Raw genomic sequence first — 23,258 nt, 5'->3', positions numbered from 1 at the left:
GCCCCGTAGGGCATTGATCTCACCTAACCTGTGTCCAGGGAGCCCCGTTGGGCATTGAAAGTTGATCGGGGAGCTGCTGTGGAGGAGGACGGGACTGCGAGGACCAGCAGGCTGTGCGTGTTCCATCCAGCACACCTGCCGCCTCTTCCCGTGACTCCGCCCCCTGCTGACCGCTGAAAACTCCTCGCGGCCCCCGCTTCGCGGGAGCCGCTCGTAGAGGAGTACTTGACCTGCGTTGCTTGCTGCCTACTGGAGCCCCGTAGGGCATTGATCTCACCTAACCTGTGTCCAGGGAGCCCCGTTGGGCATTGAAAGTTGATCGGGGAGCTGCTGTGGAGGAGGACGGGACTGCGAGGACCAGCAGGCTGTGCGTGTTCCATCCAGCACACCTGCCGCCTCTTCCCGTGACTCCGCCCCCTTTATCAACAGCCAGTATAATACCTGAAGGTATTACGCGTCAGCGGGACGCGTTTGCGGGACATCACCCGGGACAAAGCCCGGACTAAGGGCGGACCCTCTGAGACCCTCCGAGGCCGATCGAGGCTGGGTTGGGCCAGGAGTGACTCTGCTGCATCGTGGTAATTGGGAGCTTCTCTTTTAAACATTGCCATGGCTTCTAGTAAGATTGTTATGCCTGGGGAGAAACCAAGGCCAGTGGTAAATGGCCCCCTTGACAGTTATTTTAAAAAACCTATCGTAACGGATAAGGAGCTGGACACTACCCTGGAGGAGCGCAGACTAGAACGTCGTCGCTCTATTGAAAATATGAAACGTAGAGCTCCAGAGGTTGTTTCCCCAAACATTCCTGTTGTCGAGAGTGGTAGTAATGGTGTAAACGACACCCCCCCCTCGCAAGAGGGTGTTCCGCTATTGTTACGTGACTGTTCGCCCACAAACTGTGTCCCTAGTGTTCAGGTTATCAGCGATTCTCTCCCCCCACATGCCATAAGTCATTCTAAACTTTTTAATACGCGGCTTGTGGGACGGGGGGTAGGAAAAAAGGCTAAGAATCCGAACAAGGGGATTACTCATGGCCCTCCTCCCAGGAAAAAAAGGCGTAGGGTGGGGGTGACCAATGGCCCCAGAATACAGTATTCAGAATTTGGCCACTATCTTTCTAAAGGGTCTGTTTCTGGGTTATTAATTGGGCCAGATCATAGCCAGACGGCGGCCACTAGTACCTGTCCAACGGTCGTGAACCCTGTTGTGACCCCCCCAGAGCCTGCTCTATCAGCTGAAGTTATCCCACAGGTGCCCATTCCCATAGATTTTTTACCCCAACTGGGGGACATGATTAGCATTCTCCTTTTACCAATTACTGACACCTTAAGGAAGCTGGAGCATAGGCTAGCGAACATCGAATCTACAATGAGAAATATGGCCGTTGTAGGTAAGGTTACAACGGATGGTACTAGTAAACAGGTTGGAGCTCCCCTTATAAATCCACCCAGGGAACCTCCTGATCTCAGTAGGAATGTAGTGCAGACTGTGGGCCACCTAACTACGGATCAGGGCAGAAATGAACCTTTGTTGCCGAAGGAACATTTAGTTAGCAAGCCCGTTATGGATTTGGTGGAGGAAGCCAGTATTGCCCCAGAAGGGAGCACTGTCCAGGCGCAGGGTAACCCTAGGTGGGAGGGGGTTCCTGGGATTCATGGCCTTCGGGTTGATTTACCCCCAGAAGCTGCACCCTTAGTGGTGGTGTTGACTGGGGTTCCTGTTTTAACTGTTAATAAGAGTGAGGATTATGCCCAGCTTAAAAATAAAACTATCCACTGGCTAAGAACATATAGACCCATAAACAGGAAAGTAAATGGTGAGATATTACATGTTAGACGTCTCCCATGGCTTGGTGGAAGGAATAAAGACGTCGATGGAGATATAGTTCTGATTAATTTCAGAGACCCAGAAGCGGTAGCTCTTATATTGAACTGGCCCCTGGGCAATGGTAATAGCCAAATTCGCCCTCGATCTTTGACCTATTTCTATCCCAGGTCCTTGGTTTTCCCCACATCCTATGTAAGGAAAAATCGTTCAGTTTACGCAAATGACCCCACTGCCCTTTATGCACCAAATCAGCGAATCGATCACCAAGGTTGGAACACGGTTCCCTTTAGTGGCCACAGGAATAACAACATTCGGAGAATGGAGCACCTGAGGCCTTTTACACCTTTAGAATTAGGGAACAGGTTTGATGTTTTTTCCAACATTGATGATTGTGATTGAAAATTAGTTTGGGCAGGGTAGGCGGGAGAGTCCAATTGGAGGTGGAGTTGCGGGGAACGTTACTGTGTTACCCAATGTGGTTGATGACCCCCAAAGTAGTGATGTGCTTCCCCTGGATGCAGAAAACACTACTTTAAGAATTCCTAATGTGATAGATACCACCACATGTACTGCCGAAAAAAGTATGTTAAATCCAATAATATTATCGGCCACAATAGATACCAACCCATCCCAAGTAGCCTTAGAAGAGAACCTAAGGGCTATTACGTGGAATATAGCTGGGCTAGCCTCTAAGGTAAACACCCCCATATGGGCTGATTTTATTAAACAAGGTTATGATATTATTTGCCTGCAAGAAACTTGGGATAGGGCCGAAGTACATGTTGAGGGCTATACTTCTTTTAACGTGCAGGCTGTGGCATCCCAAGCTGGTCGAGCCAAGGGTGGACTCGTGACCCTGATATCCACTGCACTGACTGAGTTCTGTGTTAGTGATCATGTAGTTCTAGGCGAACATGCCTCGGTTCTGCGTATGGTCCATAGCGGATGCAGAGACTTAATAATAGTGAACTTTTATAACAACATTGCTGGGCACAAACAGGGAAAGTTTATTTCTGATATAGAGCAGGCCATTGATGCCTTTTTATTGAGTACACCCAAACCTGCTGCCATCATATGGGTGGGAGATTTTAACATTAAATCATGTACCTATGCACTCAAGGGGGCATGTGGCCATAGGGAGGAGTACTCGGGAAGGGAAACAACATGTGTATATAATCATTTCCCGCATAACAACTATGGTAGTGCTCTGAATAACCTATTGGCCAAATATGACCTGGACCTCCTTGAATGTAATAAGAACAAAAACAACGTTAGATGTCCAACATTCCATGGGAGGAACAGTCAAACATTTATTGATCATATTATGATATCTTGCTCTGTAGCTTATATTAATGTTTGGGTGATTGAACAAACGGTCAGTGATCACAACAGTGTAACCATTGAACTATTGGGTTGGGGAATCAAAAGGAATACCTTTGGTCAACCAATTCAGGACATTGTTGCAGTAAGACCGAATGGGATGAGAGTGAAATGGACAAAAGTTGACCCCATTAAACTTGTTGCTAAAGTGATCACAAACTGTTGTGGGGAGGTCGAATATTGCTTATTGCTGGACCCATGCCCACGAATTCTGTTATCCAAATTCCTAACCATTACCAAAACCATTGAGAAATCCCTGACACACAAACCTCGGAAATCAAGGAAAGTTAAGGCGGTGTGGTTTGATGACCATTGTGCGCAGTCTTTAAAAAGGTTAAAAACTTCACTTGATGCAATACCCAGAGACGTTTGTAAGATCAGGGAAGAGCGTCATAATTATAAAACTGCACTTTCCATTAGGAAGAAGGAACTGCAGGATGCGGCATGGGAAAAATTAGACCAGGCTGCAGATACTAAAGATCATAAACTTTTTTGGGACACCATAAATAGCCCATTCTTGAAGAATGACAATGTCCCTGAACTAACCTCGCATGTCAGTTCTCAGGCCTGGATAGCTCACTTTACTGGGATTTTTAATTCTGATTTTACTACCGCTTCTAATTCTAATGTTTTAACTGATACTCCAACCTGTTTTAAATGGGAGAAACTATTGTTCTCGGTGACACTAAGCGAGGTGATTGTGGCAATTGAAAAGAGTAAGGGGGGGAAAGCCCCGGGCCCAGATGGGGTCCCCGTGGACTTTTTTAAATCTGAGATTGTTTTATGGGCCCCCATTTTAACCCGTTATTTTAATGCTGCAATCGAGGACGAGTTACCAACCTCATGGGGTCAATCCATCTTAGTACCACTTTTTAAAAAGGGTTCCAGGGCTGAAGCACGAAATTATCGCCCAATTTCACTTTTAGACTCGTCGTTAAAGATTTTGAGTCGTATACTTCTGGTGAGACTAGAGACCTGGGCTGAGGACAATAATGTTCTTTCGCCTATTCAGTTTGGGTTCCGAAGGGGTTTAGGAACTATGGAGCAGTGCGTGAACCTTGAACTTATCATCGGCAAGTACACTAAAGCCAAGGAGGGGAATCTGTTTATGTGCTTTGCCGATCTAAGTTCTGCATTTGATTTAGTGGAACACGCACTGCTCTGGCCAGTACTACTTGACATGGGCGCACCACCTGAAATCATCCACCTCTTGGCTAGAATGTATGGTAATCTTTCAAGTAAGGTTAGATTCGGAACAAATGGTGAATGCACCCCCCTTTTTAAAATTGGTAGAGGGATCCGACAAGGGTGTGTGCTTGCTCCCCTTTTATTCTCCCTTTTTATAAATCAGGTTGATCAATTTTTACAAGAATCTTATGCTGATGCTCCCATCATCAATGGAAAGCAAATACCCGTCCTACTATATGCGGACGACGCGGTCCTGATCTCCAGGACCGCGAATGGGTTGCAAAAGTTAATTGAGAAATTTCATATTTTTATTCAGGGCAGAAAGCTTAAAATTAACAAGGGTAAGACTATGACTATGACTTGTGGTAAGAAAATAAAGAAAAACAAGTCATTCTTTTTAGATGGGGATAAACTTGAGGCAGTCCGACATTTTTGCTATTTAGGTATCACCTTTTCAGGTGATGGGAGATGGGTAAACGAGCAATCCTGTGTTGGTATGAAGATGACCAGAAATACAAATTGCATCTTCAGATTCGCCTCGAAATTGGGGGGTCGTAGAATCCGTGAGATGATTTCTATCTATAATTCAAGGTGCATGTCCTCTGCTTTGTATGGAGCAGGGATATGGGGATATAATCGTCAGATTGCTCTGTCCATCCAGCAAGAGGAAAACAAGTACCTGAAACGACTATTATGCCTCCCCGCTTCTGCCTCAAATGAGATTACCCACAGAGAGCTAGGCATAAATCATGCCGCAGATCTGATTGCATTGCGTCCCTTGTCCCTATGGCGGTCCATATGGGCCAAAGAAGAAACTAGGTTTACCCAGGAAGTAATTTTGGACTGTATCCAACTAGATCGTCATTCGAAAATTCCCTGGTTAGAACATATTTACTCCTGGTATAAGATTCTCTTTGGCCAGGATATTTTTAAAGATATTTTAACAACATCGGTTTTAACAAAGCGTAACCTTAAAACCATTTATTTGGACCATGCAAAAGGGACCAGAACGAAGGAGTATGCAATGCAAAGTACGTTCAAATTATATTTGGAGTACAATCTTAGTACAAGATTCCCACCTTATCTTACATTTGTTAGTATTAATTCTCATCGCTTTGTTCTAGCACGCCTGAGGTTGGGAATAGTCCACCATCTGGTGGCTTTCCCAACTGTAAAAAAACCCGGGTCATGTCTGTGCCCATGCGACGGGAAATCAAAACAGAGCATCTGCCACTTTTTACTTTTTTGTAATTTTTATACTGGTTTTAGGAAGTTTTATTTGAAGCAACTATTTTTAGAATATAAGATATACAATACAAGAGCCGCAATACAATTGTTGTTTGATTTGGCTTCCCCGAATGTGTGCTATCGCGTGGCCACCTACATTTTAAAGTGCACCTGGCACAGGAAATCAATTATTATATGATCCCCTCGTTCCGTTATCCCCGCTCACCCGTTGGCTATGACTATCGGTGATTTACTGTTAAGTTACATTGTTTGTTGTATATTTATTTTGTACTGGCATTTGCACAAACCTTTATTACAAACAAATTGCTGCTAAAATGTATAAACTGAATTAACTCCCCCCTTAACAACTATTATTAAAATGTATTTAATGATTAAATTTAACTCTGCACACCAAGTGATATACTTTATTGATTTAACAATATTGGCATGGATAGTGATGTAATTTTAAATGTTTTTGTATTTAATTTGCATAAAATTTGATTTTTTACTGTTTTGATGTATGTGGCTATATGGTTGTACTTGTACATACCGAATAAAGCATTTTGAAAACTGAAACTCACCTGCGTATTTAAAATCCAAAACGAGCCAAGCCATGCTTTACTCTGGAAGTTACATGTACATCCCATGTGCAGGGAGTAGCTATCGATAGTGCAGTGGCCATGGGACACAGGGTTGGAGTGGCCCACTGAACCCCCAATTATAGCGGACATTATGCCCAAACCAGGGGCTGGGTTAGGGGCACTTTCCTTGTTTCCATTGGGACTTGAAGCACCCTTGCTACACTATACCACTCCTACACTTCTCCACACCACGGCTCACAAAGTCCTTTTTTTTTTAAATGTTCAAAGCTCGTGTGGATAGTATTTAAAAAAAAAAAAAAAAAAATGCAGGTTTTATGAGAATGGTTCTTAGAACTTTTTAGGAGGGAGAGACTCATGCAAAGCAGGCACATTATTTGGCCTTTCCAAATTGGATGACAGAATATTTATCACTGAGAAATATCCCCGTCCAAAAGTGGACATACATGTTTGGGGTTAAAAAGCATGACTTTTGGAATTAAGTTTTGGCACTCTTACTATGCTCTAAGCTCCATTCATTTCTGAGGGTTAGGGCGTGGATTGCCCTTATTAAATGTACACTACCTCAAAGAGGTATGCGGTTTTCATTTTGGGCCGAAAGGGTGCAGCATAGACAACCATCACGCTCTAATATGTGAAAAAGGCCACTTTATTGAAGACCGGTGCTCCTCACAAAATTACCCTTTTGCCTTACAAAACTACACCTCACTATACATTTATTCTCCTACATAGCCTCCTCCCCCACCCCTAAGGTTTCCCCACCCTTATCCTTTTTTGCAACTAATTAAAAAACCCTACTGTCATTAAGTGTTGAACTTTAATCCTGTAACCTCTTATCTGCTTCTCTAAACATCTACCTAAGTATCTCCTATCTTAACCTTATTGCCTGTTCCCAGAGGAACTAGTTTGTAACCGTAAAGTTAACCTGTAAACGCGTCAAAGAAAAAAACTAGCTACCAGATGCCACTCAGAAAAGTCCCTTTCTATCTAACTGTTCTGACCCCCGACCTAGGAAGATTTAGGATACCTTTATATGTCTAAAACCTATTTTATCTGAATACGATATAGCTCCATCCCAATGCGTGACAAGTGCACTCAATCCCCCCCCCCCCCCACCCTAAAAAAATATATACCTCTGCATACTTCAATTATGGATGCTCTTCTCTACCAAAATCCTCATCTGTACAAAATAATCTCAGGTCCCTATTCTTCCTCCTTGCTTTGTCAATAGCGGAAGGTCTTTAGGCCTGCTCCATTGCCTCCTAGGGATAAATTCTGTCCAAATAACAAAGCATCCTGACCATTGCTGTATGATCGCCAATAAATCCCTTTTCATCTGCTTCTGTAAAACTAAACCTTTGCATACCACCAGATCATGCTCTCCTACATGTACAATTAAAACATCAGGGCAAATGTGCCGTTGTATTAAATTCTTTAGCAGGGCAATAGATCGTGCCATCTCATAGCCCCTTTTCTGTGCCAGAAAAATTACAGAGTCCAACCGAAGGTTGAAACCTTTCTCCTTCTGAAGTTCATGTTCCTCCCATTTTACAAGCGAATGACCAACTATCCAAATAAACAGCTACGCCGAATCCGGCCCCACTTCTGCACCTGAAAAGACATGTGTGAGTAAATGGAAACTACATGTTGCAGTCTCTAGGCTCCCCCAACTTGACAGATCTCTTAAAACAATCAGAAGTCCAATGCCCCAAATGCACTACTCTGTCCCTGTGCCAAACCCGCTTCGCTACGTCAGTGGCTACCCTGATCCTGAATGAGTGAGTGTCAAAGTCGCCTGGGGCTTCCCTCAGCTGTAGCAAAAATCTCCATCACCCACAATAGCTGCTCAACAGTTACCACCTGCCCAGATACTCTGAGGAAAAACAACCCCAGACCTCCCCGCAGCTATACCCCTCAATTTACACCCCCAACGTACTGGGCATAAAGGATCAGAACGTGCCTCCATTACTGCTACTTTTCCTATTCCCCTTTGGTCTGTCTTTAAGGGTTTGAGCTTGACCGTTACCGCACCAGTCTCCCCCTCCACGCCCTGCCCCTACCTCCTTCCAATGGAGCCCTGCCACTACTTTCCTCCCCAATAGCTCCGACACTGAAAGCTCTCCAATACATTCATGACATTAATGCAGAAAACATAGTTTTCTCGGTATTCTTGTAGATCCTTGGTATAACCCTTAAGAGCCTGGCCAAATGTTCCCCTGACAGTGGCCTCCTAACCTTGGGCCCGGTCCCCATCTCCCTGGCCCAGCCTTCAAGAATACGTCTTTCCAACTCACCTGCAGAAGGGGCATAGCCCCCACAGCAGCATGCCCATAAATGCAATCCCTGCTAGCTTGCCTGTAATGGTGACCTTGGACAGACCTCCGCCAATCAATGACAAAATAAACTGAACATACTCTTCCTCCCTCGCCCAGGCTTCTGCCCTCTTCTGCGCCCCTCCCTCTAGAAACTCCTGCCACGCTTGACTATACGCCGTCCTAGTGGAAACGGCCTAAGACCTTACCACCAGTTACAGCATCCTTTGTCTCCTATGGACCACATCCCTGCAGGCACCGGTGTCTTGCAAAAGTCTGCCTCCTTGGCAAAAACATGGAAACTCTCGTACTGCGAAATAGACTAAGTGTCCGCAATGTCAGTGTCCACCCCTGGTAATGTCTGCCTTGAAACAGAATATCATGCTTCCGACAACTAAAGATAAACTCTCAGTAACTTAGGCACCTGTTCGTCCCTGGCAGACTGCTTATTGACCACATGTACAACCGCCATGTTCAGCCTGAAAATGACCCTCTTGTGTGCCAACCTTTTTGCCCCCACTGTGACAGCTACCACTAGGGGAAAGACCTCCAAAAAGGCAATACTCATGCCCCAAATCTTCCAAAGTCTAGGCTACTCCTCCGCACACCAGCTGCCCAGCCAGTACAGTCCAAAACCATTCGCTTCTGCCACATCTAAATAAATTTGGACATCCCATTCCTTGGGTGCTGTCATGGGGATGCCATTGAATTCCTCCAAAAACCTGCCCCACATGAGGAAGTCTTCTTTTTGTGATGCAGCAGTGTAAGCATTGCCAATTACCTGCTCCGTCTCCTACAAAATGTTCTACCTGACCACCCGGCATGCAAAATTCAGATGCCCTAGCAATACTTGTACCTCCCCAACGATCACTTCCTGTCTGGCCAACATGTCATCTATCAACATTTGCATATGCAGCTTTTTGTCCATCGGTAAGCGTGCCTCCATTGCCACCAAATCCAATTCAATACCCAGAAATTACAACACCGAGCTTAGCCCTTGTGTCTTCTCTTGCACTAGGGGTACCCCCAGGAGCTCCTGGAACCTTGTCAGCAGCTGCAGACAGTCCGCCGAACCGGGTTGGCCTACCAAGAAGTCATCAAGGTAGTGCCACAGTCTCTTTACTGGTTTGCCATGAGAAAACCCATTGCAGGAAGGAACTGAAATGCTCATACAAGGGGCATGAGATGGAACAGCCCATGGACAACGCCTTGTCCACAAAGATTTCCCCATCAAACAATACCTAATAGTTGAAAATCATCAGCGTTCACCAGCAGTAGCCGAGAGGCCGACTTTGTCGCATTTTGCCATCTCGGCACCTCTGCACCCCTTCTCCACAAGTCCCCTGGCTGCATCCACTCAAGAGTATGAAACAGTTGTTAGTTCATGTTATATAAAATCATTCACTGAAGCTCACTCTGGCCAGGACAGGTGCTATATCTTTCTGTACTGGCCTGGCTCTTTCTATGGCACCACCACAATAGGTGAAATTATCAGGTTCCTGATCGGCCAATCGGTGAACTGGTCCTCCATATGCCCCTCGCTAACCTCTTTGAGCAATTTCTCCCGCACTTCTGCTTTGTGCGAAGCCACTGACTTCAAATTTTCTGCCCACCTCATACACCAGCCTAAACCCTTCCTTGAAACAAGACATTAACAAGGCATCCTCCCTTGCGGGATAATGTCAGCCAAGCATCCAGACACTCTTGTCTAAAGGCTGTACGCATCTTTTCCCATGTAACCCTGTGCTCCTCTCACTCTTCTCTCTCCCCCGCCATCTGCTGCCCTTGCTGTCCGTTCTAAGAGCTATTTAGCTGGAAACCCTGGCCAGACTGCTGCCCTTGCCCATTGTATTCTGCCCCTCTGTACATTTTGAGCATTCTTGCCTAAATTTGCACTACTGTCTCGTGCAGGCTCACTTATTAAAGTCCCAACCGGCCCTTTGGAACCCCCTTTTTTTTTTTTTTGGTTTGTTGTCTAAACTAACGTGTGCCTGTGTATATGGTCTTCCCAAACTTAACTGACCCCATTGTTTGATACGGATCCGTATCAATTTCGCACTCTGGTCCCGCGCATGCATGGCTCTGAACTCCTCATAGTATGACCACACATCCCCATAAGTCACCTGAGCCCCCAAGATCATGTCCATGTATTTAAACAAGGACACGCAGCTCTCCAGGGACTTTTCACAATAAACGCTCTCAAATATCAGGAAGGCTACTGTCCAGTTTTCTATTGTCATTGCCACCTTAGACCTCTTAGACAACTCAAGCTCCTCCTCCTTCGATCCTTCTTTTGACCTCCATTCGCTGTGTAATAATTCCAGCATCTCTACATATTCCCCCTTCCATGTCTTTTCTTTTGTGGTCCGCATGAGGTGTGCCCTCCAGTGACTTTGTCACACCCATGTAAGGGAGCTTCTACAGCTTAATCTCATGACTTTCTTTTGCTCCTTCTACTTGCGACCTATTGCTTTCCTTTCCCCCCCACCTCATCCTTGCGTTGTGCCGTCTCCTATATTTTGTCGACTTTCTGTTGACCACACTTGTGCTGCCTCCCCCTCTGTCTGTGCCTACCCCAGTATCCTTCACATGCAAACCTTTTCGGAGATGGAGCTCCCCACCTGCCTCCTCTCTGCCAGAGGCAGTCCCTACTGACACCCTCTGATTGGAACGAACATGATTAGCTTACCCCCATCTGCCTTACCTGGTGTCAAGGTCAGTGTCCACACTGGATCCAGCCACCTAAACAGTTGTGCAGGGGGTTGAATGGCGTTGACCTGGGCCAGGTAACATCTCATTTATCCTGTTCTGCAACACACTAGGCACATCATTACTGTGACCCCCAATCCCTCCTGTGCCCCCCCATTTCCTCCTCAGTTATCTCCTCCTTTATGCTGCCCTCATTGTAATCTAACTGTGTGACGTCCATCTCTTTTCCCTCCTCCCCGACCTGCCTGATCTTCCACACGTGCCTCTGCACTCTGACACCAAATGAGAATGAGCTCCTCCAAATCTATAACCAGGCACCACTGGGCCACATACCACCCTTCAGCCCCAGGCATGTGCTATCGCCCTATCCACCTCACCGCTGTCCCAGAGCCCACATTGACCCAACTAGGCTGTTGCACTGCTAAGGCCACCTCTGACCTTTGTGTGGCAGTGTTCCTACCGCGTCTCGACGCACTCCGACTGGCTGGCCCAGACTGTGCATCTCCCCACCTCTGTATCTTGGAGCCGCATGTGACTCACCCGAGTCTGCCTGTGCCTCTGATCCTGTAAAGAAAAAGTAAGGTCCGGCAAGCTGGGATTAGTAGCCCTGCCTGCTCCTGCCTGGCCTAAGACCATAAACCACAGCCAATATCCCCCGCTGCCCTGCTCCACCCCTAGGGGTACCCCATGCTCCCTACATGTCCCGCCCGCCCCACCTCTCCCATTCGGTGCTGCGCTCTCCCTCTCCTCCCTACCTCTGCTGGGTGCCCCTCCTCCGCGCTGGGCCCCTGACATGTATATACCATGGCTGGTGGCATACATTCCGCTGCTTGGCCACCCCCCCCCCCCCTTGCTCCTCCCCTTCACCATTTCTGCATCGCTGTCGCTAGGGCAGACGCTGGACCCCGTTCCTGACACCCCACCACCTCATTTCTGATACCTTCTCGTGGATCTGTCTGCCTTTCCCCTTGTGCTTGTTTCCCTCCCAGCCCTGGGCCCTCCTCCCCAAATGTCTGCTGTGGGCCTGTGGCCCCCCCTACCCGACACACACCCTCCCTCACCATCCTGCTGGTCTTCCTCCTCCATCCTGGTCTCCTTCCTCTTGTACCAGGGGGGGGGGGGGGCGCACCTTGAACATGGCCCCTTCGCCTACAGCCTCTGGGCCTGCTACAACCCCTCCTCCGTGGCTCCTCCAGTTGTCCAGCCGACTTAAGAATGCGCTGAGATGTGGCTGTGTGCTGTAGTGTGAAATAAAACACTTTAAACCGACAGACTTCGGTTTTGCAGCGTGAATCTTTCTGGATTCACTATGCTGTGCATTATTCCGCGATCTTGTGGTTGGGTCCGGATTCGTAGTCCTTTTTTTTTTTTTTTGTAGCCCAGGTGGGCGTCGACGTCCACCATTTAGTGCACCTCCCGTGACGTCGTTGTGCTTCCTGCGGAAGTCCCACCTTTGGGGCGCCATCTTCAGATTCTTTTTTCCGCCGTTGGGTCTGGATCGTCATCGGGAAGCTCCAGAAATTCACTCGGAGGAAGAAGGAAGAAAAGCGAGTTTCATCGATAGAATCAAGAGAAGACATCAGGAATAGAACAGATTTCATCAGGAGCGCGAAGAAAGAGGACCAGCGAGCCTTTTTCTTCGACAGCCTTGGAGAATGCACGCTCAGAGACCCTGAGCGAAATGGACAAGACGCCATTCAAGTTCTGCCCAAACTGCCACCACAAGTTCGCGCAGAAAGACCAGCATCCGGTCTGCAACCTCTGCCTACCGGTGGATCACCAGAGTATCGACTGCAACGCCTGCTCAGCCTTCGCGCCGAAGACACTCAGGGTGAGAGAGAGGCAGAGAAGAGCCAACGCCAACATGGATGGCAAAGGGAAACCCCCGACACTCTACGAGCTGGGCCTCGACACGGACGACGAGGACAACGTCGCCGAGACAGCCGAAAACTTCACGGTCGTAGAGACCGACAAGAAAAAAGAAGACGAGGTAAGAGAATCGTCGAGCGCAAATCAGAAAACACCTCAAACACGAGGGTGACTCGAGGAAAACTGAGTCAAGGTCCACGAAGGGAGCCCCGGCGCCGAAAACTTCGACGTCCAAAGGGGGGACTTCGGACAAAAGGCCCAGCGGATCCTTGCAAAAGGACTCCCTGGTGCAGAAAGATGCCGAAAGGCAAGGGTCGTCGAAATCATCCCATGAAACGGGCCGATCGACGCAGAAAGAACGTTCGACGTCGACGCAAGTTTCATCGAAAAGACCCGCGGTCGACGCCGAAAGTATCTCCCAAATGGAGAAAAAGAAGAGGCGGCTCGAGGCCGAAATGGAGAACATCCTTCAAAGGAAGAAGGAGTTCGACGCCAGGATGAAGGAATTCAAGATTCCAACGGTTTCATCGGCGGACGTCGTCGAGGTCGAAGACGAGTTCGACGCCGAAGGGCTGACAAGGGATCTCGAAGAAAAAGAGGAGCCCTATTATGAGGAAGAAGCCGAGGAAGAAGACCAACAGTCGTTCTTCGAATCGGCGGCATCTACCAGCAACGACGTCGAATGGCACGATCTCGACACCGAAAACCCGGAGGAGCCCGTGGACACGTACCCCTCGAGGCCTTCGCCACCCGACGACATCGGGGCATACAATATGGTGGTGAAGAGCGCAGCACTGGCCTTCGGCGTCAAACTCGACGAGGAGAGGCCGAAAGCCGATTTTCTCGTCGAAACACTGCTCCCCATCCAGACTAGGAGTCAGTTCCTCCCCATGCTACAAAGCGTGATGAACCAGGGGAGAGAAGCCTTCAAGGAGCCTGCCACCTGCCGGTCGATCACGCCCAGGACAGAGAAGAAATATAAGCACTCCTCCCTGGACCCACCTTACATCAAGGGTAGCGTCACCGCAGACTCCATCATAGCCTCCACGGCCAGGAGAAGGGCCAACGTTCCAGCAACTTCGGGCCCGCCTCCGGATAAAGAGAGCAGGAGGATCGACCTCACAGGCAGAAAGGTCGAGAGGAACGCCGCAATGCACTGGCGCATGGCGAATTCGAATGCACTCCTCAATAGACACCAATACCAACACTGGGATGATATGGGGGAGCTAGTAAAGCACCTCCCCGAAGAATACCGCCAGAGAGCCTCTCACCTGGTAGATGAAGGCAAGAACATCGCCAACTCCTGTATAAAAACGGCGTTGGATGGGGCAGAGACTTCAGCAAGACTCATGGCCATAGGGGTCACAGAGAGGAGGCATGCATGGCTAAGAATCTCAGGATTCAAACCGGAAGTGCAGAACAACATCCTTGGCACCCCCTTCAACGGAGAGACACTGTTCGGAGCAACGGTGGACGAAAAGCTCACCCAGCTCAAGAAGGAAAACGAGACAGCGAGGTCCATGGGGGCCCTACAGCAGAGGGGAATGAGACGAGGTAATCCCTCGAGGAGACCCTACGGTAGGGGTGCAAGCCAACAAGGGACATCGCACCAGGCGTTCCAACAAGGTCAGCAGGGCGAAGGTCACGGACAAAGTCAGCAGAAGCAAAGCTGGCAATATCAACCTCGGGGCCAGTCCTTTCGCGGGAGAGGGAACGGACGTGGCCAAAGGAGGAGAGGGGGCGACCAGCCCTCCTCGAAGTGACTCAGCACGCAAGAAGACGCCTACCCTCGTCAGGTCCCCAAGGGTGAGGCGCAAAAAAGTGGCATCAGGGGGAAGAGAAGATTCAAGAGCCTACGAGCATACGTCACCAGTAGGCGGAAGGCTGAGGTTCTACCTTCAGGAGTGGCGGCGTATAACCACAGACAAGTGGATACGGAACATCGTGCAGTATGGATACTGCGTAGACTTGGAGAAAAGACCTCCAAACAGGAAACCGAAGGGAAGACAGAGATCGGCCCAAGAACTGGCAATACTCAGAGAAGAAACGCGGAAACTCCTACAAAAGGGAGCCATAGAGGCAGTGCCGTTCGGGGAACGCAACAAAGGGGTCTACTCAAACTACTTCGTGGTTCCGAAGGTAGACGGAGACCTCAGACCCATACTGGACCTCCGTTACCTAAACAAGTTCATAAGAACGCAAAGGTTCAAAATGATTTCACTGCAGGAGGTACTGCCACAGATAAGAGAAGGGGACTTCATGGTCACCGTGGACCTCAAGGATGCCTACCTTCACATCCCAATAAACAGAAGGCACAAGGGCCTTCTAAGATTCAACATCGAACAGGAACACTACCAGTTCACAACCCTGGCCTTCGGATTAAAATCAGCGCCAAGGGTCTTTACAAAATGCCTGTCGGCGGTAGCGGCACACCTACGAAAGCAGGGCATACACGTATACCCATACTTGGACGACTGGCTGGTCAAGGCAAACTCACGCGAGAAGTGCGAGAGGCACGCAAAACGCGTAACAGACACCCTCACAAATCTGGGATTTTCCATCCACTGGGGAAAATCATCGCTGGAACCGGAACAGGTAAAGATTTTCCTGGGGGCAAAGATCAACTCCCTCAACAGTACAGTAGTGCCCAGCGACAGGAGGACAGATGCCCTACTGAAGGAGACGCAGCTCTACCAGAAGGGGCGAGCTCTGACAGTGAGGGCGGTGAGCAAGATGATGGGGATGATGGCGTCCTGTATCCAGCTGGTGCCGAATGTACGCCTGCACATGAGACCATTCCAGGAATGGCTGCAACAGCAATGGTCACAAGCAAACGGAAGTTGGGAGGATCTAGTGGTTGTTACGCACGCAGTGCAGGAGGAGATAACTTGGTGGAACAGAGACAACATAACAACGGGGAGAAGCCTGACACCACCAAGCCCAACAGTGACCATTACCACGGACGCATCGCAGAAGGGATGGGGAGCGCACATGGACAACCTCAGAGTGAGGGGTCTATGGGCTCCAGCAGACGCGGTCCGCCACATCAACTACCTCGAGTTGAAAACGATACTGCTAGCCCTGAAGGCATTCCAGAGACACCTGTGCGGCCAGAGGGTGTTGGTACAGACAGACAACACCACGGCGATGTTCTACATCAACAAACAAGGGGGGACACAGTCGTTTCCCCTCTCATCCCTAGCTCAGGAGATTTGGAGATGGGCCATACCTCTCAAGATAGATCTACTGGCAATTCACCTACCAGGGAAGGACAATGTGGAGGCAGACTGGCTGAGCAGGCAGACGTCAGCATCGCACGAGTGGGAGCTCAATGGCCAGGAAACGGAGAAAATCTTCCGGAGATGGGGGACTCCCACAATAGACCTATTTGCAACACGCCACAATGCAAAATGCCAAAGCTTCGCGTCCAGGCAACCAGATCAGCAATCCAAGGGAAATGCCCTATGGATAAGCTGGTGGAGGACATTTGCCTACGCCTTTCCACCGATACCCCTGTTGCACAGAGTGCTCGACAAGTGCAGAACCAGCAACATGACTCTGATCCTGGTGGCCCCACAGTGGGCGAGGCAGACATGGTTCTCACAGATTCAAGAAATGGCGCAAGGCAATCCGTACAGGTTCGAGAGGAGAAAAGACCTGCTCTCAATGCAAAACGGGGAGGTCCTGCACCCAGAGCCAGAGACCCTCAACCTAGCAGCATGGCTCCTGAAGACCTAGAGTTCGCACACCTAAGGTTACCTCAGAGCACTATGCGAGTGCTACGGGAGGCAAGGAAACCTACTACAAGAAAGTGCTACAGCGCAAAGTGGAAGAGATTCACGGTGTGGTGCAGGAAAAAGGGCCTGCAAAACAGAATGACAAGAGACTCAACTGTGCTGAGGTACCTCACACACCTTCTAAAGAGTAACCTCTGCTCGAGCTCCCTAAGGGTGCACCTAGCAGCGATCGTTGCCTACACCAGAGGTGAGAAGGGTGGAAGTTTCTTCAGCTCGCAGGTGGTGAAGAGATTCATGGAGGGAGCCAAAAGATTGGCACCCCCGAAAAGGTTGCCGCCGCCGGCATGGAATTTAAACGTGGTTCTGACGGAGCTCATGAAGGCGCCGTTTGAACCCATTCACAAGGCCAATCTACAAATGTTGACGATGAAAACTGCCTTTCTAGTGGCCATAACCTCACTACGCAGGGTGAGCGAGCTTCAAGCACTAACGCTACAGGAGCCCTACATTCAAATTCACATGGACAGGGTAGTCCTGAGGACGGACCCACACTTCATGCCCAAGGTAGTGTCGGCGTTCCACATGAATCAGAGTATCCAGATACCGAGTTTCTTCCAAAACCCGACTACAAACGCAGAAAAGGCCCTGCACACCCTCGATGCCAGAAGAGCGGTGATGCACTACATTGAAAGAACCAAGGAACTCAGGAAGTCGAAGCAGCTGTTTGTGTCCTTTGCTACTAGCTTCATGGGTAGACCAGTGACCAAGGGCACCATCGCTAGGTGGATTGCCCTCACTATTCAATTCTGTCACAAACAGGCTGGACAGGAGCTAACGGAGGGGCCCCAAGCTCACTCCACAAGGAAGAAGGGGGCCACAGTTGCCTTCCTGGCAAACACGCCCATCCAAGACATTTGTCTCGCAGCAACTTGGGCATCTGTGCACACGTTCACAAAGCACTACTGCGTGGACATTCAAATGAATAAGGAAGCACAGGTCGGACAGAAGGTGCTACAACACATTTTCAACGACCAGCGATCATCTTCCACCCAGCCACCACAAAAATAGGAAAACCGCTACAAAGTCTATGCACAGCATAGTGAATCCAGAAAGATTCACGCTGCAAAACGAAAAGTTTCTTACCTGTCGGTGTAGTTTTGCAGCTTGAAGATCTTTCTGGATTCACTAGCGAACCCACCCACCTCCGCCAGGAAGATGAGGCTGGAGGAAGAGGGGGTGAAAAGGATAGGATCAAATAAGGGGATACGTACAGAAATATGGACAAAAGGATTAATCAATCGCCTAGGGTTAAAGAAAAAAAAAAAAAACAGGGAAAAAAGAACCCGAAGATGGCGCCCCAAAGGTGGGACTTCCGCAGGAAGCACAACGACGTCACGGGAGGTGCACCAAATGGTGGACGTCGACGCCCACCTGGGCTACAAAAAAAAAAAAAAACAAAGAAAAGACTACGAATCCGGACCCAACCACAAGATCGCGGAATAATGCACAGCATAGTGAATCCAGAAAGATCTTCAAGCTGCAAAACTACACCGACAGGTAAGAAACTTCGTTTTGTGCTGTCTGATACAACAGTTGCTTGTTGTCCAAAAAGTCATTGGGGTTAATGCACTTTGATTACTAGAGAGAAGCAGCAATGGCGCAACTTGCTGCAGTTCGCCTTCACATACAAGGGTGTGAGTGAATATGCCATGGGGTGGGGTGGGGGGTTAATGGGGTGGAATCTGAGAGCGGTTAATTGGCCAAAATCACCTTTAAGGAGAGTCAGTGAAACTAAAGAGTCGTGGTGACTCGACTGAGTGCTCTTTCATCTTATTTGCCTAAACTCAGAAGAGGGAAGAAGGGAGGGGGGGGGGGGGGGGTTTAGAAAGGATAGATAAATAGTTCCTATGATTTTAGCACTTAGAAATGCTCATGTTTTCCTAATTCCCTGCGTGCCAGTCTACACAGCTAAAGGTCTATTATCATGGTGGACACCATCAAATATAATCCAAAAGACCCATTTTCTGTATTTTTCTCATGTTTAACAATAAATACAGAGCATTCGATGGTTCTGTTTGTATTTATCTGTAAAAACGGAAAACTGAGCATCATTTATCATATTACTGCTGTCTAAGGTTTTCTTGGGTAAGATTGGTATAACCGGTCTGCATCCATCCATGCAATCATCCATTCCTTCGTACATCCATGCCACGCTCATCCTACGGTTGACTTGCCCTTTGCACACACTCGCCCATCCACTCAAACTCGACCATTAATGACCAAGCACTTTTCACTTAAAAAACAAAAAGCCAACGTGCTATTTTTTGAGTGCTTGTTTATACGCTGCTGCTAAACTACCCTTTCAACATCCCCCCCCCCCCTTATTTGCAGTTTAATGATTTCACTTTTTCTCACCACTGCCCTCTCGCACTGCAAGTTTGAACTCCTTCGCCTTTTCCCTTCTCCTGTTTCTCGCCCCCTTGCCTCTGCCGCCATTCTCCCACAGTGATACCTTTCCAACTCCTGTTCCTGTATTGATTTCTTTGTACTTTATCTGCAGGAACCGGATGCCTCTCGGCCACGCCCACGCCTTCTACTTCCTGCTGGATGGTCGCACTCTACCCACAGTCAGCATGAGTATGGCAGAGGTGTACGCGGCCCACCGGGACGAGGATGGCTTCCTATACCTCACCTACGCCTCACAGGAAGTATTCGGCTAGCATGCCACGCACAATCGATCAGTGGGCACACAGCAGCTTTCTTGTGCCAGCAAATCGTTGCCTGCCCTCCTGCTCCATCAGCCATTTATGATGAGCTGCTGGAGGAACAGAAGAGGTGGGGGTTCCTGCCCATTCATTGAGAGGACACAATGGACCACCCTGCCAGAGCCACGTGGGAGAATATGGACCTATATTCAAAACAGCTGGACTGTTATTTGGAGTGGGGGTGGGAGGGTCCATGGAACAGTGGAAGTCGGCAGAAGGCTGCGCGACAAAGTGGGTTTTGGTTGGAAGTATGAGGGATAGAACTGGCTGGGTTTTGTGGCCTTTTATCTTAAGCGATCTTCCATCCCGCCCCTCGTGAGCAGGAGCTTCTGCTTCCTGCTGGAATGCAGGGGGGCGTGTCATGCATACTAAGCGGCCTTCAACACACTTTTTTTAAAACATCTTAAGGAGAAAATAATTTTTTCTTTTTTTTAAAATAAAATGAAAATGTAGAAATTGTCTTTTGCTGAATAAATTGTGTTTTTCATACATCCCTCATATTCTTTATTTCCCTGAGTGGGTTCTGGATGAAGGGATTGTGCTTGGAAGGAGAGCTTGAGTGACAGCCATTTTTTGTAGGGCATTGCTTTTGCATCTATTACTGTTTTGTTCGGTCCCCATTCCTCCAGACTGGTGAGATGTTCAGGTTAGCAGACCATAGAAAGGAAGTAGTTTGTAACAAAATAGGTTACAAAAAAAACTTGTCACACTTGTGGAGGGAGTATGCCAAAGTCCCATGTCTACACTACACTTGGCTTATTTTTCCACTCCAGTGCACATACACAACCTTCTTCCCAACGCATAGTCTGTCCTGAAGAAATGTTCAAGCCAAAGGCTTCAGCAGCTGCTCATTTGAACAAAGATTGGCAAAGCCAATAGTTCTGGCTTTAATAAGCCAATGCATATCAAACCAGGCATTAAAACATGCTGTTTACTTGCACTGTACACACACATACTATTTATCACATTAAAACCTGCCATATTGGCTTTATCCACCTGGAAAAAAGGTAGCAAAATGTAATGCTGTCTATATAGAATGCATGTATGAGATAAAGAATTGAATCTGACAAACCTCATGAATGAGTGTGCTTTTCAGATGTAAAATAGTTCCTTAAATATTCCAAAAGGGAGCAGTTCATGGAAGGTGGATGGGTCCTAGTGTCTGCAAAGCCACCTATACCCCTACTGGAGTTGGATATATTAATATATCTACTCAATCCACTAATTTATTCCCAAGACCTTTCGGATCCAGCTCCTTTCACTAGTGCCCGGTTCTATCTGCTTGCTTGAAGCGGTTAGGAGCATGTTGACAGGCTGTAGGTGAGCTTGCACCAGTGCACAAGACCTTGATAATGCTGACACCTGCCTCAAAGCCGACCTCAACGCCCGAGGACATCAAAGTTCCAATCCTCTAAAGGCTCACACAAGAACTGGAAGCCAGGCAGAAGCACCTGTTTTTCCATCCAGTTAGTCAAAATGATTGTGAAAACTGCCTCCAGCACAGCCTCTGGAACCCCTTCCTCAAGTGGAGACTGGCCTTCGAGTGGGAACACTCTTCTGAAGACCCTCCCCCCGCAGCTGCTCTTGACACCAAAGAAATGCAAGACTAGGGCCACCAGTCCTCCTTTTGCCTCCTGGACCACACCTCCCACTTCACCCACTGTCCCATGCACACTACCTCCCCAGAGTCGTCTGAGGAGTCCCCTCTTTCATACTTTGACCCAAGTAGCCCCTACACCCCTTTTGAGCTTGACAACCTGGCCAAGGCCCCACTGGGAATCCCTGGGATTACTATAACAAGGGTTCCCCCAGGTGACCCTAATCTACACCACTACCCAATGAGATTCTCCCCTTCTGACAAAACGGCCTATCATGAGGTGATTCAGCAGGCTTCCGCCTTCCACAAAGTTGGCCGCATGTCAACCAGGAGGAGGGCTAATTCTTGTGTAGACTCTTCAAGTGAACGTGTACTGTCCACTTCCTCCCCATGCTATCGGGCATATTTAAATCTGCTCCTGATAATTCTATGGAATCTGTAAAGGCCAGAGGGTCAAAAAGAAGTTAAAGCCCTTTCCTAGTGACCCAATATATATCAAGGGGCAGGTTTCACATGACTCTGCCCTGGCCACCAGTGATGCTTTTCCTTCAGATAAGGAAAGCAAGAAGATTGACGCAATGGGCAAAAGGGTGGCAATTGGAGCAGCCCAGAAATGCATTTCCAATTCGGTAGCACTCCTGTTGCGGAGGCAAGGGAAGAAGGAGGTGCAAGAACTCCTTGTACATCTCCCAGTGCAGTATAAGTAACTTTGGGAGAAGATGGTATCTGAGGGCAAAGTACTGTCTAATGGCAGCATTCGCTGTATGATAGTTGATGCAGACAGAGCCTGCAAGGGTATCAATGCCAGTGTTCTACTCCGGCACATTGCCTGATTCTGTATCTCCAGGTTCAAGTCAGAAGTCCAGCAGTATTCCTTCACCCTCCTGTCTGACGTGGAGCACATTTTAGGGCGCCAGATTGACAAGATGCTGGACAAACAAAAAGGTTATGGAGACAGCAAAGTCCATGGGGTGTTTAAAACTACTCTGCATAGCGGCTCCTTTTGCAAGCTGCAGCCCAGAAACGGAGCACAGACTGCTTCGCTCATACAACTGCATACCAGAGGCAGCAGCTGTCCTTCCAACATACACATTCTCCTTCTTTCAGGAAGCCCTCAGAACCCCAAAGGAGAAGCGTCTACACTCTACTTTCTCATCCCAAAGAAAGACTGCTCTCTTCGACCTGCAGTCCCTCAACCATTGGACCCTATCAACCTTTTCCTTTAGAGGATGTCATCCCCCTCCTTTAACAACATGATTTCACTGGTATTCATAAAGTGCCTAGAAGTGGTGGTTTCGCATTTGCGAAGGGAAGGCATTCATATTGGTTACATCCCTGCACCACTGCCTGTGGATCACCATAAGTGCTACCAATTACCCCCCCCCCCCATCGCTATTGTTCCACACGCGCTACTTCAAGTGTGACCCCTTCCCCCCCCCCCCCCCCCCCCCCCCCCCCCAAGAGTGCCGTGGAATTAAATGATCCCTAGCAAAGGCCACTGAGACAATCTAGTGTTAGTACAGGCCAAGACACATCACTCACTGCAGTTAAAGGAACCACAAAAACATGTTGCAAGGGGGCCTTTTGCAGACAGTACAGTAAGTGGCCATCACCACAGATGCTTGTCTCGGGGTGGGGGCACACATCTCAACGTGAAACTCCAGGGAATTTAGTCCTCTCAACTACCGGGTTGCCACCTGAAGCTGCTAGCCATTTCCTTTGCTCTGAAAACCTTGTTAGAGGTCTTTCAGGACAAAGTAGTAGTCATCAAGACCGACAACATGACTGCCATGTACTATTTACAGAAGCAGGGTAGAACACACTGCCCTCAGCTGTCTCTATTATACCAGGCCTTTTGGCAGTGGGCACTCCGCGACGGCACCCACCTCATGGAAATGTATCTCTAGGGTGGACAAAAACTCGGGGGTGAATGGTGTGGTGTACACCTGCTTGGAGGATGCACCAACACGTCCTATGAGTGGGAAATGCAACCCCAAGCCTTACACAGAACCTTGCACCATATGGCCAGCCCACAGATAGACCTGTTC

The 23,258-nt window shown here is 48.5% G+C and overlaps 1 protein-coding gene across 1 annotated transcript in view; it reads left to right on the top strand.

Moving 5' to 3' along the window:
* The window catches only part of LOC146798768 (microtubule-associated protein 1 light chain 3 gamma-like), a 59,772-nt gene extending 39,668 nt beyond the window's left edge, over nt 1–20,104 (top strand). The window contains exon 4 of the mRNA XM_085626063.1: nt 19,409–20,104. Coding sequence (XP_085482189.1) covers nt 19,409–19,568 — 160 coding nt within the window. The 3' untranslated portion in view covers nt 19,569–20,104. The remainder of the gene's footprint in view (nt 1–19,408) is intronic.
* The last annotated feature ends 3,154 nt before the right edge of the window (nt 20,105–23,258 follow it).

Source organism: Triturus cristatus, chromosome 9 (genome assembly GCF_964204655.1).
Source record: "Triturus cristatus chromosome 9, aTriCri1.1, whole genome shotgun sequence".
Classification (NCBI taxonomy): Eukaryota; Metazoa; Chordata; class Amphibia; order Caudata; family Salamandridae; genus Triturus; species Triturus cristatus.
The sequence above is the reverse complement of the archived record's forward strand: the minus strand, read 5'-3'. Positions and strand labels throughout refer to the sequence as shown.